Source organism: Acromyrmex echinatior, chromosome 3, assembly GCF_024713525.1.
Source record: "Acromyrmex echinatior isolate Ae372 chromosome 3, ASM2471352v2, whole genome shotgun sequence".
NCBI classification, from domain to species: domain Eukaryota; kingdom Metazoa; phylum Arthropoda; class Insecta; order Hymenoptera; family Formicidae; genus Acromyrmex; species Acromyrmex echinatior.
In genome coordinates, this window is record NC_141854.1 from 3909266 (window position 1) to 3925157 (window position 15892).

At 34.7% G+C, this 15892-nt stretch overlaps 1 protein-coding gene and 1 long non-coding RNA gene across 5 annotated transcripts in view; one reads left to right on the top strand and one right to left on the bottom strand.

Moving 5' to 3' along the window:
• The first annotated feature begins 1789 nt into the window (after positions 1–1789).
• Positions 1790–15892, top strand: part of zfh1 (Zn finger homeodomain 1) — a 30975-nt gene continuing 16872 nt past the window's right edge. For both annotated transcript variants that reach the window (XM_011070308.2, XM_011070307.2), the window contains exon 1: positions 1790–3815. In XM_011070308.2, coding sequence (XP_011068610.2) covers positions 3782–3815 — 34 coding nt within the window. In that variant the 5' untranslated portion in view covers positions 1790–3781. The remainder of the gene's footprint in view (positions 3816–15892) is intronic.
• On the bottom strand, positions 6065–15101 carry LOC147910131 (uncharacterized). Of its 3 annotated transcripts, none has more exons than XR_015544343.1 (3): positions 14914–15101; positions 11751–11839; positions 6065–11529 (listed from the first exon to the last, which is right to left on the bottom strand). It is a non-coding gene; the product is annotated as an uncharacterized LOC147910131 (long non-coding RNA). The 3 variants fall into 3 exon arrangements; XR_015544344.1 differs by having other exon boundaries at positions 14520–15101; XR_015544345.1 differs by lacking the exon at positions 11751–11839 and having other exon boundaries at positions 14520–15101.

Sequence of the window (15892 nt, forward strand, 5' to 3'; positions counted from 1 at the left end):
ATGATAGCTTGCAGGTCAAACCGTATTATAATTCTTTTCCTTCCAAGATGCACGCTGAGCGCACCATTTTCTCTCTACGGAGTTCAATCTTTGAGAAGAAAGAGAGAACCAACGTGCTTCGAAGGAAATGGCCATACCGCACACGCATCTCCATATAACGTGTACGCATCCTTTCATTTGCTAGATAAAGAATGAAGCAACAACGTCTGCGTATCAGCTAAAGCCGAAGATACTATGGTTTCCGGTTAATGAGCGCGTTGCGATAACAACTGCTTTTTTTTGTCGATATGAGAATAAACCATAAAAATTTTTTGATTCCGACTTCCCTCCGATTTATATGATTAATCGATTTACAATCATCACAGTAGATCAATGTTTCATTACTTTACTTTTATTATATTAATTTTAGCAGGTATATAAAATAATGATAAATCAAATGTCGCAAATAACAACGAAGAATCAATATATTAAACTTGTATTTTTGAATATGTTAAAATCAATATAATTTTACTTTCAAAGTTATTTTATTACAAAGTCCTCAACTATAATATTAACAGTAAAATATTTTGCAAAATGAAGATAATTTCTTCTACAGACTTTGAAGCAATGCCATGAATGTAGATTTATTATTTATGAAAATTCTCTCTAATCGACACGTACTATTATAATACCACGATCTCCGTTTGTAAGAAATATTTTAAAATACTTCATTTGTAATTTGATTCTTATGATTCATCGTCAATATATTCTTCTCATGATTAATTGTCATTGTTAGTATATTCTTCATAGAGCTTGAGAGAATACAGAAGGGTATATTCAGATAAATTCTTTATGCACACATTGATCGTCTATACACATCCGTATAAATGTGTGCATAAAGAAAATTATCAAAACACATTTCTACCTCTTTCTGTTTCTTACAAAAACGTAAAATGCGATTGAATAATTTTCTTTATGCATACATTTAGGGCTCTATGTGAATTTGTCTGGATAGATCCTCACAGTCTAATAAAAATCTCTCAAGTTTATATCTACAGTACAGTAAAATGTACGAATGTATAATAAAGTTAGCTTAGCTAAAACGAACGAATCTCACATTCGATTAAATATAGGACAAATATTCTTTATGTGTCTAAATGTCTTTACGTGTCTAAATGTGTCATGTATAAGTAAGATATTTTTAGAATGACCGAAAACGTTTTAAGCGGCGAAACAACGTGAACTATATACGCCATAATTTTTTTTACGACCTTTCGCTCGTGCCGCTTGACCAATGTGGAGCAGGGCACGTGCTGATGGTGGATACGGTCCTAGTCTTGATTGCGGCCGACGCACACGCCGACGTTGACGCAGGGGAACGCGACGCAGGTAGGGGATGTGGCGACGGCACGGCACGGCGGACAAACGGATATATAGCACACGCACGAATCGCTCGAGGATAACATCTCGCTGTCCCAGGAACGGCGGGCGGCAGAGCAGGAGGGGGCTGTCCGTTGCGTCGGTGGAGGGTGGTGGCGGGCGAGAGAGGGAAGCCGAGGGGTGAGACGTCGGACGTGGGACAGCGGCGGTACACCGTAGGCGGAGGCGGAGGATGCAGGGGGAGAGATCTCATCGGCCGGTAGCCCACGAGGGAACGTGTAGGAAAGCGAAGAGTGGAGGGATATTCCAGCGTGTCCATCGTCGTTTATATCGTCAGAGGGGCGAGAGAGAGAGAGAGAAAGAGGGGGGAGGGGAGGGGGAAAAGGAGAGAGAGCCGATCTCTCGATGCAGGAGAGGGGAGATTTGGTTCGCGTTGGAGAAGGAGAGGGTGGACGGTGAGTGGGACGGAGATAGAGGTAGATAGAGAGAGAGAGAAGGAGTATGGGGGCGGTGGCTGCTACGGCTACACGGCCGCCATCACCATCCGTGTCCCATCCTATAGTAAACTGCTCCAAAGCAGTCCCCGATCCGTCTCCGTGTGTGTTAGTTAGGGAATCGTGTTTTACCCGGTGCTTCTGGCTTCTCTACTCGGCGCGAGGCTGCTAGTAACGCACCGAACCGTTTCTGCCTTGTTGCCCGCTCCGTCTCTCTGCTATGTCTTGACACCATCCGCACACACAGCCATCCTCTCTCACTTCTCTTTCGCTTTTCCCAATTCCCGTCTCGCGTTTCTTCCTCACACACTCTTGACCGTCTCGCATCCGTCTCGCGTCCCCTTCCCTGCACCCTTTTCTCTCCGTCCTCTCTCGGTCCTCCCCTGTTCCGCGCGTGTAGTCACCCAACGTCATTGTCCATCTTCTCTGATCTTCTCGCAATCGGGAGTGCTTCCCTTTTATTTTTTTTTCTTTCTCTCCTGGTGCGTCGGTGGTGCGTGGTGCGAAGACGGACGTCTCAAACGAGAAGGTGTTGAAAGTGGAGGAGGAAGTGATGGAGTAGGGAGGGGAGTAGAAGGTAAAAGAGGAGGAGATGGAGGAAGAAGAAGCGATACTACAAGAAGAGTAAGAAAAAAGGAGCGTGCAACATTCTTGTGCGCGATATTCCCGCGAATATACCCGGAGCACGGAGTAGCCTCTCCCTTTTCTCTCTTTTTCTCTCCCTCTTTCCCTCTCATTTTCTATCTTTCGTTTGTCTCCCTTCTCTTTCTCTCTCTCTCTTTCTCCCTCTCTCTCTCTCTCTCTCTCTCTCTCTCTCTCTCTCCCTCTCATTTCGGCGTTTCCGCGCGATCCCGCGAGATATACGCGCGCGCGAGTGAAATGATTATTTACAAAACGTAGTCGTGGCCACCGTCGTCGCGCGCGTTTCAACCGTCCACCGTCTCGACAACGACACAAAATTACGAGAGCGTCGCGACGGCGAGACGCGAGGAAGACGCGAGGGAGAAAAGCCAGAGGAAATGACGCGCGGCCGAGACTGACTTTCCAAGTTCCGGAGTGGATGGCACTTCGTGGTGAAAATCCTGGCACCAAGCTCACCTGGAATCCCCACGGGAGACTTACTTCACATAAAGTATTGGTGATAGCCGCCGGTCCCGCCCGTCGTTTACCTGCTCTCTCTTCGGCACCATCAAAGAGGATCTCCGAAAACGGAGCAACCTGGTTGGAGCACAATTTCGACAACTGGAATTCTCCGTCCTGTCAAGAGCAGCGTGCTCGTTTTCTCTCGCACAGCCTCCACATTTTCCTTAGCATTTCGTGCCTCTTCCTCGTCAATGAACCAGCAGTGACGCGCGTGTTTTCCATGTCCGTTGCCGGTGGGCACTTGATCGAGCAGTAAGTTGCCGTTTATCTGATCTCTGGGCGGCCCAACGTCATTGCCGTCGTCGGAATCCACGTAGCCGCGACGATGAAACGAGCGATTCGTCTCATCAGTCTGTGTCTTGAACCACGATAGAGCACATGATTGTAGTGATAGCGATGAAGAGAGGATAGATGATCGGGTGACAAGGGAGTGATAACGGTGGACCTCCGCATGCGCGCGCCGCAACGAGGTATCGCGAGGGCAGCGAGAGTTCAAGTTGAAAGTACGTGAGAGAGGCGACTTGAGAAGAGAGGAAGAAGAAGAAGAAGAAGAAGAAGAAGAAGAAATTGCAGCGATGTTGATGCGCCGCTGTGCCTTAGAACGCCGATGGACAACGAACTCGTCGTCGTGAGGCGAAAATCGAGCTGACGCCTCCCTCCGCTGCAGAACGGAACCTGGCCGCGACGTCGAGGAACCGAAGCCGGAGCTGGAGGAGGAAGAGGAGGAGGAAGAGGAGGAAGAGGAGCCGCCGGACGTAACCCTCAAGGCACCGGCTCCCGCGAATATGAGCATGACTCTCGTCCGAAATTCGTTCAAAGGTAAGCTTTGAATGAACGTACTGCTTGACTCGGCGAACTCGGAATTTCTTCGAAATTCTTTTTCTCTATTGGGAAAGAGAGAAAATCAGGGAAGTGATTACGGAATATGGATCTGCTGCGGATCAATGCTTTTTGTCAAATAATAAAATTGTTTGTTATTTATTTTTTGCTTTCGTTGAGCTATCAAACTTTATTATTTTGTCACGCAATTAGAAAACAGGATAATATTGATGAATATTATATCTATTTGGAAAGATTATTCATATATGATGTTTACTATGCACGGCAGTTAGTAATTTTTATACACGACGTCTCTTAAGTAATTGTAAGTTTAACAAAATATTGAAGAGAGATATATAATTTTGTAATCAAATTTTTAATTTTTAATATTTACTATTAAATAAACGAATAAATGAAATGATTTTAACCGTCCAATCCAATCTTTTATAAAACTGGTGCATATACAGGAAACTATCGATTACAAGTCAATTGCTCTTATATAAAGACCATTACTTCTATTTGTAATATTAAATATAAAATAATCAATTTTTTAATATACACATGTATATTGGAAATTTGTTAAAATGTTTATTTAAGAGTTAATTAAAGAATGTTCGCGACTTTGAAGTTGAATTTCTCAGTAGCCTTTAAATTTAAATTTAATTACTTTACAGCTTAAAAGCTGATTAATCAAGTACATAAATCTAAAAATTAATTCGATAAACGTTTCGTGTTAACGAAAATGTTCAAATTGTTTTTCAAATTACGCGACTTGGTTGTTGTCTCAATCTCAAGACAATCAAAAAGTCCGTGGACTTAAATGAAGTCCGAAGTCTTTCTCTAAACGGAACGCGTCGAGACACCTCGTTCAGAATTCGATCTTTGCGTGGGTGGAACCACAACTTCGTCATCTGGTTTTCGACTCGATGAATCTCGGAAAATTCGCAGAACGCATGCCGCTGCACGTGCGCGACCTATATCGCCTGCGTGATATAAGGCGGCATTTAATGGATGAGGCAGCATCTGCGATTGACTCCACTAGTCGACTGTCCATCGTCTCCTATTTCGCGAAAATCGATACTCGCTCAGCATCGTTTCCCAGATATAATATCCCCTATAAGGAAAAATCGTCATTTTATCTCGTAACAAAAAATCATTCTAGTCTTTCATGAATTGTGTACAATAAAAAACAAGTTAAATTAAATATAATAATCTTTTATAAATAAATCTAATTATAATAAATAAGAAAAGTCCTATATTCGGTCAAAGTAGATTGAGATCCGCTTTGACCGAATATAGGACTTCTCTTATTTAATTAGATTTATTCTTATCGGACCAAATTTCTAGATATCATTGTTTAATAAAAATAAAAATTAAATAAAATTTTAATGATATAGCTTAAAAAATCTATGAAGATGCATTTTAGAATAATTTTTTGTAATGTTGATATGTTAAAGTAATTAATTTCTTAATTAAAATGAAATTTTCAGCTACCTTTATAAATTAATACTGTTCAAAATCTGCAATTTTAAGCTTTGACTTGATATATGTCGACATATGTTCACGCTTATTATCTTTCTTTTTTTTAATAGAAAAAAGAAGGTATATGTATCATATGGTCTGTTCGCGTCACTTGTACTTTTTGCACTTCGTTTTCTTTCTCTTCACGTCCGAATATACATTAAATATATAATATAATATGTTTTTATACTAGTCTACATTATTTCATATTCATTGACAAAATAGTCTAAATTATTTTTCATTTGAAAAATAGAAACATTATCGAAAATAATAATCTAAAGTAGTGTTGTAACGTTTGTAATTTTTTTCTAGCATTGACTTGCAATATTGGCATTCATATGTCTATATTGTAATAAAGTCTGTTCGCATTGTTTAAAATTCCCAAAAATTTTTACATTTAAAATGAATATAAGTATAATAAATCCTTCGCAACGAAATAAACTAACGCAATAAATAAACCTAATAGAAGAATTTCATTAAACTAATGAAAGAATTTCACTAAAATTGATTTTGACACTTTGATCTTTGAATTCCTTACAATCAACTGATTATATTTTATCAAATTCTCGTTTATCTATTGTCGAAAACTGAATTTGAAAAAGTCAAGACGTTTCTGAGAAATCTTGCAGACGGACGGACAAATAAACGAACAATCGGATCGACATATGAATTTATAAAGTAGTTTGCTGTATTGATAAAAAAGGTAAGGTGTTTTGAGTCATTTAGAGTTTGGAATAAGAAAATTTATTATGATTTGACTCGTATATTTTAACAGATTGGATCACATTTTTGTACGTGTTCCAAAAATTAAACAAAATGAAAATACATCTGAACTCAATATTGTTGACAGTTGTATATATGATATAATTTCTTTTTCCTAAATCAATCTATATTTGCATAACGTTCAATTTATAGTCTTTATTTCTTTCACCTTGTACACATACATTGAAGACGCAAGATGCACCTTGGCCGATTTATTCATTAATGAGTCTTACTATTCTCGCGATACATACGTCATCAGTTTATCTAGACCTTGGTAGGCCCATCGTCACTCATCATTCGTAAGTACGATTAGTCGTACCATTGATTATACAGAAAAAATATTGATTCTTAACTCGATGCATTGAACACTTATAATGATTACTAGTAACTGACTGATATGATACTCATATTTCTCATACATACAACTTAGATAATTTATATAACCATTGATAAAAAAGAGAAAAATTAAGTAAAATAATGATTAGATTTATAAATATCATTTATTTTCTTTTATTTTTTGCAAACCTCTTTAAAATTATGCTTTGATAAAATTATATGGCTAAAATCTCTATTATTAATTTTGTTAATTTTTGGCTTTAAACTTATTAATTTTTAATGTTAATTTTATTTGTAAATATACTACAACAGTAAAACTTCTTAATAAAATTGTTTCAAAATTTTTAATATAACTGTTTAAAAATATATTTATAACTGTATAAAAGTTTTCTAAACTTTTCGAGAAGTAAGGGAAAAATGTACGAATAAAATCACGGCATTTTTTTCTTGAAAAGTTTCTTCTCATATGAATGTTATATATAGGTATATTCTTTTCTTTAAAAAAATCTCTTTAAATTTCTGCCTCTAGTGATAACAATCTGCAAATTGCTGTCAAATTTTCCAAATAGCTTAAGATTGTAATAAAAAATCTCTAGTATTTCTTATTGCGTTTTTGCATTTTTTCTGAATTAGAAAATTCAATTGCAGTTTTGTAGTGTTGTTATCTTTTATTCTGTTAAAAAAAGTTCTTCCTTCTAACAGAGATTCTTTTTCCTGCTACTTAATTTTCTTTAAAGTTTTGTTGCTACTTCTGAGAAAAAAACGTAGAACAGTTTTTAAAATAACTAAAAATTGTAATCAAAATAGAAAGTCTGGTATTTTTCAAAGGAAACTGAAAATTAAAATATGCTCACAATCAAATTAAATTCGATTTTAATCAATATTTTTGCATGAGAAAAATCTTATTTTTTTAATTCAAAAATAAAATTTTTTATCCACAATCTTTACTTAAAAGTAAATCAGTTCAGATTCTTAGCTTATAAATTATATTTTAAATTAAAATTTTATTTATATTATAATTTCATATTATCATTTATTAATTTGTATTATAATTTAAATGATGGCTGAAAAAAACATATATTACACGATAATTTTTTTGTAAGAAAGATGTATTTGAAGATACATTTAAAATTTATAAAAAATTTATACTGTTTCTAGCGTATAATATATAATATTGTATTTATTATATTATACGTTATATAATGCGATACTTTCAAAAAATTTTATAAAAAAAAAATAAATAAATAACATCTGCTTCTATGAAAAGTTATTTATAATTTTTCTTTCATATTTGAAAAAATTAAAAAGAGGAAGAATCTTTAAAATCCTATTATTGCGAATAACAAAGATGTATGAAAAACTTCTATGTAACTTCATAACTAGTTGATTCGCATTTCAATTACCGTGTCGATCGCACTCTCCGAAGAGCGGCGAAGCACGTAATTCGAAACTCGCGGAAAGCCAAAAATCAATTCAGTATTTCCCGCGTAGCAAATGCGAAGAACACGTGTCTGACATGGTGCGCGGGCGCGGATATGTGACCAATGATTACATACCGAGTCAGGTAGCAACGAAGTCGTGCCCTGTATGAAAATATTTAACCATTCCTAATATTGGCTCTCGAAAACCTGCCGGCTCTTATTTTCATCTCTGCGACTACAATAGCCAAACAAAAGTTACACGTGCATAAGAAAACGCCTTTGTTTCTGTAATTGTGCTTCATGCAGCTAAGTTTAGACATATAAAAAGAGGGGCATGAAACCACAGCACTGGATGTTGTTTGTGAAATTTAATAATTCATTGCATTAATAAAAAATCTTTAGACATTTCGGCCACAATCTGGTCATCTTCAGTAAAATCACAAATATCAGTAAAACGCGGAATTTACATATATCTGACGTTAAATTCAGCCATCAAAAATATAAATATGTATAAATGTGTTCTTTCATCTTGTGAAGGTGCATCATACAACATGGTTGCAGCCAATTATCATATTGCAAGTTATGTAGAATAAGAATTTCTAGATTCTGTTTTACAGACAAAATGATGAATCTTAAGCATTTTCCTCACGCAGATGGAAATTCATCGTGACATTGTGTATTATTATTTGTTCTATTATTTGTGATTTTACTGAAGATAGCCAGATTGTGGCCGAAACATCTTTTTATTAATGTAATGAATTATTAAATTTCACAAACAACATCCAGTGCTGTGGTTTCATGCCCCTGTTTTTATATGTTTTGATTTATAAACCACGTTTGTTATAATTATTTATTAAGTTTGGACAGTTTTCCGTGTATAGACCATTTGTACGAGCTAAAAAATATATTGATACGCAAAGAAATTTCCCGTTAGATAACATATGAATATAATGTCTATAAGATTTACTAAAATAAACAATTAACAAGAAGAAAAAGAAGTCTACAAAGAATAATATGGAGAGAAGCAATGCAAATAGGTAATAAGTAATAAAATTTTTATTTTTGTATTTGTATTTTGAGCTATGTTTTGTATTTTGAAATAAAAGTATTTGCGAACTAAGAATTAAAGCTATTATAAATTTATTTTCGACACACAGATAAAACACGTTTTATTAATTGTGCTATCATTATTTCGATTTAATAAAGATTTTGATTTAAATAATAATAAACGATTTATTATAAGACCGTATATGTGAATATACAACAAATAAAAGTTTAAAACCTATAACGGTTCAAGTTGAATCTTATAATCATTTGAACGTCGCGCAGTACAAATGACTACATATTTAATATACAAATTTTATTAGGTGTTGGAATTAATTCGTAGCGTTTTACAAGTGATGGGAAGTACTTTCATTAATGTATTTTTTAATGCTCATGTGAAATAAATAACATTCTTTCATTAAAAACGCTACGAATTAATTCCAACACCTAATAATATATAAATTCACATGGATTTCACATTATTTAAGCATGTAAGATTCAGTTTCGACCGTTATAGACTTTAAACTATTTGTTGATCTTAATTTAATTGAGATTCAATTTAATTCGAGATTATGTTCGCGCGCGCGTATGTCTAAAGGAACAAAAAAAAAACAATAAAATTTGTTCAAATTTCGAAAATAAAATTGAGATTCAGAAGCAATTACAGAAAGAAACAATTACAAGAAATACAGTTAACACATGCTGCTGAAAGTCTAAATAAAAGATTTCTTTGACATTACTCTCGGCATGTCCCTCAAAGAAAGAAGGTCGACATTCGATGCTGTTTATGCAGCGCGTGCATCCACGTGCGAGAAAGCGCATTGTCTTCGTGGGAAGATAATGTTCACCCTGTGTTTTAGAGCGGAATGACTCAGACTTTGGTTATATCTGCATTGTTCAAGAACCTTTTGCGTAATTTTTTTAGGATCTTTCATCTTTTCAATGATTATTGTATTGTTCGATTATATAGTCCTATAATACTATATAATACTATATAATACTAGTCCTATAGTCCTTAATACGTTAAAACGAGTGATTTTTGTCAATGTTTGTGCGCAAATAAATGCTATTTTAATTCCTTTATATCCTTGTAAAGAATATTTGCTTTCCTTAAAAGAATGTAACTTGTAACGCGCGAATGTTCACTGTACGCATTTTATTTATTTTGCGAGAGAGAACGAGATTTATTAACAATTTTTATCTTAAAAATCTGTTAATTTTTAAACATTATAGCAAGTGTCATTCTTCTTGGTTTCAGAAACAGCGTAACATTTGAGACAGCCTGTGTAAGATACACATATACGAGTCACGCGACTCCGAACAGATAAAATTATGTCAACTCAATATTATATCCAAACGTTTTTCTCGCTAATTGAGAAACGCGTCAATATTTTTCGTAGATAACGATTCTAATGTTTATATTCGTATATGTGATTAATGATCAAGTTAGTATAAACTATTTTACCTATTTTCGTAATACACATCTTGTTTTCTAGCAACTCGTTATCATCGAATATTACAAAATGTTTGTATTATGGCATTAATAATCGTTGATATCCGGATGCTGATAATAATTTTCGGACAATCACTTATAAATAAAAAAGAAAAAATGGCGGATCTAAGAACCATTTCTCCTTTTGAACAGAAAATCTACAAAAAATGAATAAAAATAATACAATATTTTTATTTTATTTCGAATAGACGATAAAATGACAGAATTCTCTCTTTACTTGATATACATAACTAAACATTTTTATGCAGATATTTTTTTGCAGACATGCACAAAATATACAAATTTGCACAAATATGAAAATGTGCACAATATATATAAATAAATATGCACTTTTTCATGCTTTTTTAAGAAAAATTTATATCTTGATGTTACTTTCCAAACTGCTTTCTAAATAAACATGAAATTGCATAAGAATCCGATATCTATACATAACATTACATTAAATTATGAAATGTCGCAATACTTGAATGATGATTTTTGTCAAATAAAAAAAAATGATGAATTCTACATCTGTCATTAGAATCGGGGGCGCAAATTGCGGCGCGTCCCATGTACGTGATAATACAAAACCTCCGGCAAAACACGTGGCTTCTTTTCGCTCCGCCATCTTGCCTTCTTCTCCTTCATTGATGTTATGATACTGCCAGATCGTTCGAGCATGTTTTATTTCCTTCGTTCCTCGCGCACATAGGACCAGTCTGTACGTCGGCGGTTGCTCAATAATTTTGATTGGTAGGACAGCTTGGATTACCGCACCTCACCGCGCTCGTTTATGGGAGCGCGTCGAAGTGGTTTTAACGTTCTGGAAGATGGCGGCCGCCCGCGCCCTATCAAGCTCAATGACCTCTCCGAGAAATCGTTTACTTCGCACCGTAGCAGCGTCGGCAACGACGCACACGCGACCCATGGATCTCGTTCGTCCGCCTGACGGTATCTTCGGCGCCGTGCGAACGCGCCTTTACGGCTTAATCCACGTTGTCGAATGACGTAAGCGCGCGCGCCTATCCTTCCCAGCTCTTTAAGACCCTGCCCACTGATCGTCTTTTTTATCGGCATTCCGTAGATATGGGCGGTCAGAAAACTGCCATGCTACATTAGAATTGTCTTCTTTGATTATCTAAAAAAGATTATTAAATTGTGATTATCTACTCTGTTATCATTTTATATAAATTAATTATTTAATGCGAATAGGCAAAATGATATAATGAGTAAGCTGAGTAAATATATTTTTAAACGTTCTTTTAGCGGTCAGCACATATATGCATATATCATTCTAATGATGCTATATGTTATATATACTATTGGAATGCGCATTTAAATGAGTAATTGGAAGCTCACGCGAAATCGACGGCATCGAACCATAAATATATTTAATGTTAGAACAAAAAACAGGAAATTGTGGTTTTCCGTGATGACACTAGACAAACCTGTAAGAAAATACCTCGATTCATATACTGTACATACATATGAACAATAACGTGAACGACCGTATTATTCATGAGAATCGAATGATTGTTACGCGATAATACTCGACTTATTCCACGATAATGCGTGGAATTATTGCTAAGTTTTAACGCGCAATTAGGTTCTAATTATGTATCTTTATCTCTCGTGGAAGAGATAAAAAATTTAACAAGTACAGAAATAATTATTTTAATCACATCATATCTAGAAATTTTTTACATTGATAAAATTAAATTGTTAAAAATGTTAAAATGAAAAGAAACGATAGTGCTGAATTTATGTCTGATTTTTTTCTAGAAATAATTAGCATCTAATTCACATCTTATACTAGAAACTTTTAGGATCACTTTTTTTTTATTACTTGTAATCAAAATTTCAGAATTCAAATTGGCGAATCCAATATAACTGAAGGAACAAAATATAAAATTTTGGATTTTAATGAAACTCCAGATTCCAGTTTTTGGGATTGCTAATTTGTTTCTATAGATACTTCTCATCAATTGCTTAGGAATACACACACACACACACACACACACACACACACACACACACACACACATATACAGAGTGTCTCACAACACATGTCTGTCTTTTTAAGAATGAATTCTTTGGAACACTCTAAGACGAAAATCTTACTCTAATACGAAAATGTCAAAGCTATAATAGTTTTTAAATTAATAGTCAGCTGCACTGTACTATACTATCGTTGTTTGTTAAATCAGTAAAAATACAGAGGAATGTTTTATTTATACACAACGTATAAGATTCCATTCTGTCTCATATCATGCTTCAAACAATTCCACGAAATGTAAACAGAACTGATTCGATCTTTTTTTTTTTACGTTTTTTATTTACGTTTTGAAGAACGAGTTTCATTTAAACAAAAATTTTGCATTTTGGTCCACCATCTTGGATCCATCATTATGAATTTTAAAATTTTGATTACAAATTCATAATCAGTGATTATAAAAATCCCTGCTGAAATATAAATTTCATTAAAATCCCCCAAAAATTTACATTTTAGTCCATATTGAATCTGCTATTTTAAATTAAATAGCGATTGTTCATTTTCAAAATGAGCTCAGAAAGAACTTATAATACTATTTTAATTTTTGTGGAAGATATATGCATTTTTCACTTTTAGCCTATTTTAAATTCTTCGACGAGGCAGATCAAGAGACTTTTTTTATGTGTGTGAAGAATTCTATCCTTTCTTTAAAACGAGCCCAGGAAGAAGTTGTTTTTTATTTTTCTGAAAGATGTCAATTTTTGAAAGTGTATCACCAAGCATGAAAGGGTTAAAAGTACAAGTGAAATTCTTCTTTATCTCTTTACACACAATCAGAAAATAATTCCGTTTTACTAATTCATTAACATTCGCGACGACATAAGTATTTACAAATTACAACCATTTTTATAATATTACTACATACTCCTTTTTAATCTTGAATTTTATTACTGTTACATTTTCCTCGATCATATGCGGGAAATTTCAGGGACTTCTGTAACAATCGCGTGTCACGAACTACCCACTCTCGAGGAACAATTGATGCTGCCGTCTGCGGAGATAATCCCAGGAAATGTAGTCTTGCAAATTCGTCCGCGAATAGAATGTGCGCGCGCGCGTGCCTTTACGAGACTTCGTGAAATTAGGTTACGCGTCACGCGCTTCAATAAAGAAATAAAAAAAACATATGATCAATCAGTATTATGATGCCGATGGATAAATGTGACTCAGCAATACTTATCAGTATAAACTTATAAAAATATAACTGATAATCTTCAAGATTTCAATATATTTTTATGGCGTATTTCTCTTGTATAGTATATGTATATATTTTTATTAAGAAGAAAAAGAAAGATTTGATTTTTATTCACACGTCGATTTAAAAAATCCAGCCAGATTCATTCAATGCGTTCTTCTTTAAAATATCAAACTAATTAAAGGAATAGTTGTTACTTTTACAATTTTATTGTTGAAAATTGTTATATTTGTACCAATTGTTAAACTATGTTACCAATGTTAAATGTATACTTTACTTCTTCGTAATTATTTTGTCGAATTGACGAAAGAAGTAACGCAATTGCAGCAAAGAAAGGGATAGAAAGGAGGTAGAAATTTTGAAAACAATTTATTTTTAATCGAATTCTATAATTTTCAAAGCTCTGAATTTGTTATCACATTTAGTTTTATGTCTAGTAATGACATCGACATATAAATATGATTTAATATTAATCCAAATGTACATTGTATCTGTATTAATTTTGACATCGTTACGCAATGCGGCACTGCGACACGAAGTGCCAAAAGGTGGCTCTATTAATCTCATCCTTTTTGTCACGCGATTCGACAACGCACACCCGACATCGCGTCGCCATGAGTGCTCTTTCGAGCATCCGAGATTGCACGGTATTGCTCGCAATTTGCTATACGCCGTTGGTTTCTACATTCCGCTGACGTCATTTGTGGCGCGTCTCTTCCTCCCGAGAACAGTTCGCGAGAAGGTTTCGCCTTCACGCTCACTCGCGGCGAATCGTTCGCGTTAACGCTCGCGGCGAAGTTAACCCTTGCCCTATGCAGGGGAAGCGCGAAGATGGCGAAATTGCGTCGAATACCACGTCATAACTCGCAAAAGTGTTTACCTTCCATAAAGTGTTTGCTTTATAAGGTATCAACGAGATGCTTCGCAATATCATAGTGCACTCCTGAAGCTTCATGTTCAACACGATGCTACGACTTCTTCAATTTATATCATTAATTTTCATCTCAAGTTTAGAATAATTTTTTACGATTCAATTTTCTTTACGCAACAAAAATTTTGCTGGATACAAATATTCAGAAAATAATCTTGTTGCATCAAAATAACTAGGTGTGTTAAAAGCTAAAAAAGTAATGAGCAGTGCTGTAATAAAATTTTATATTCTAGCAACCAATTTAAGTTTCCAACAAAATTATTTTTTAATTTATATTCAGTAAACTTTCAACAACATCGTTCTTTCCATGTTTGAATTAGATTTATATTTTTCTTGTACCCACTAACACTCGATGTAATATAAACAGCTATTGTATTTGGCAACATGCTATCACAAAGTTTTCATTTCCATAACAAACAGCAAGTCTTGTCATTTTTACGTAAGAAGAAGCACACAGACGAATTACGAAATGTCATTTCGGAATGCTCGGTATCGCGTTTCGTTACGCTGGGCGCGCAATTAAAAGCACAAGCGACATAGCTCTACGACGACAGCGAGCTTCATGGATCGCGTACATAGGAAGGCAAGAAAGGTCATGGCTCTGACCCGTTTCGACGTCTCTTATCGGCCTTACGGCGAGCAAAGTTCGTCTTCGTGGAAGCCGTGAGCGTGCGGGCGCAATCCGGAGAGATACAGCCAACTTCCCGTTTGCTTCGTAGCTTGATTAACGCTTGAAAATAACTGTTAGCATGTTTTTATACCATTTAAAATGTATCTTTGCTAAATGAACAAATTGTACCGCAGTTATTTCCTTTCCCAAATATCCATTTAGACTTCGAAGCTTTAAGTGACGCTGATGCTAACTGTAATTTTAAATACTAATGTAATTAAAAATTAATTTAAATAATACGTATATATGCAAAAGCGTGTGTATGTAATAGATTGGAAAGAGATCTAAATTCAAATTTACGCTAAAGTATTTTAAATACTTTATATATGTTATATGCATGTAATATGCGAGATTTTTTTGTATGCGTAATGTGTAAGATTTCTTGTATGTATGTTATATGTATGTATGAAAAACAGAATTACAAGAAATCGAATAAAGTTAATCCATCGAAAGAAAAATAAACATATAAATAACTAAAAAAATATTTTGTTTAACCCTCCGCGAACCAAGTGTGACATACCCCAGCAAGATGAATTTCTATAACTTTTTAAAAAGTACCGCGCGCATGTCGTTAATTTCGTGTAACTGGAGAGTTGTTCCAATCGGACTAAATTATTATATATTTATGATGAAGTACAGCATAGGGATATGA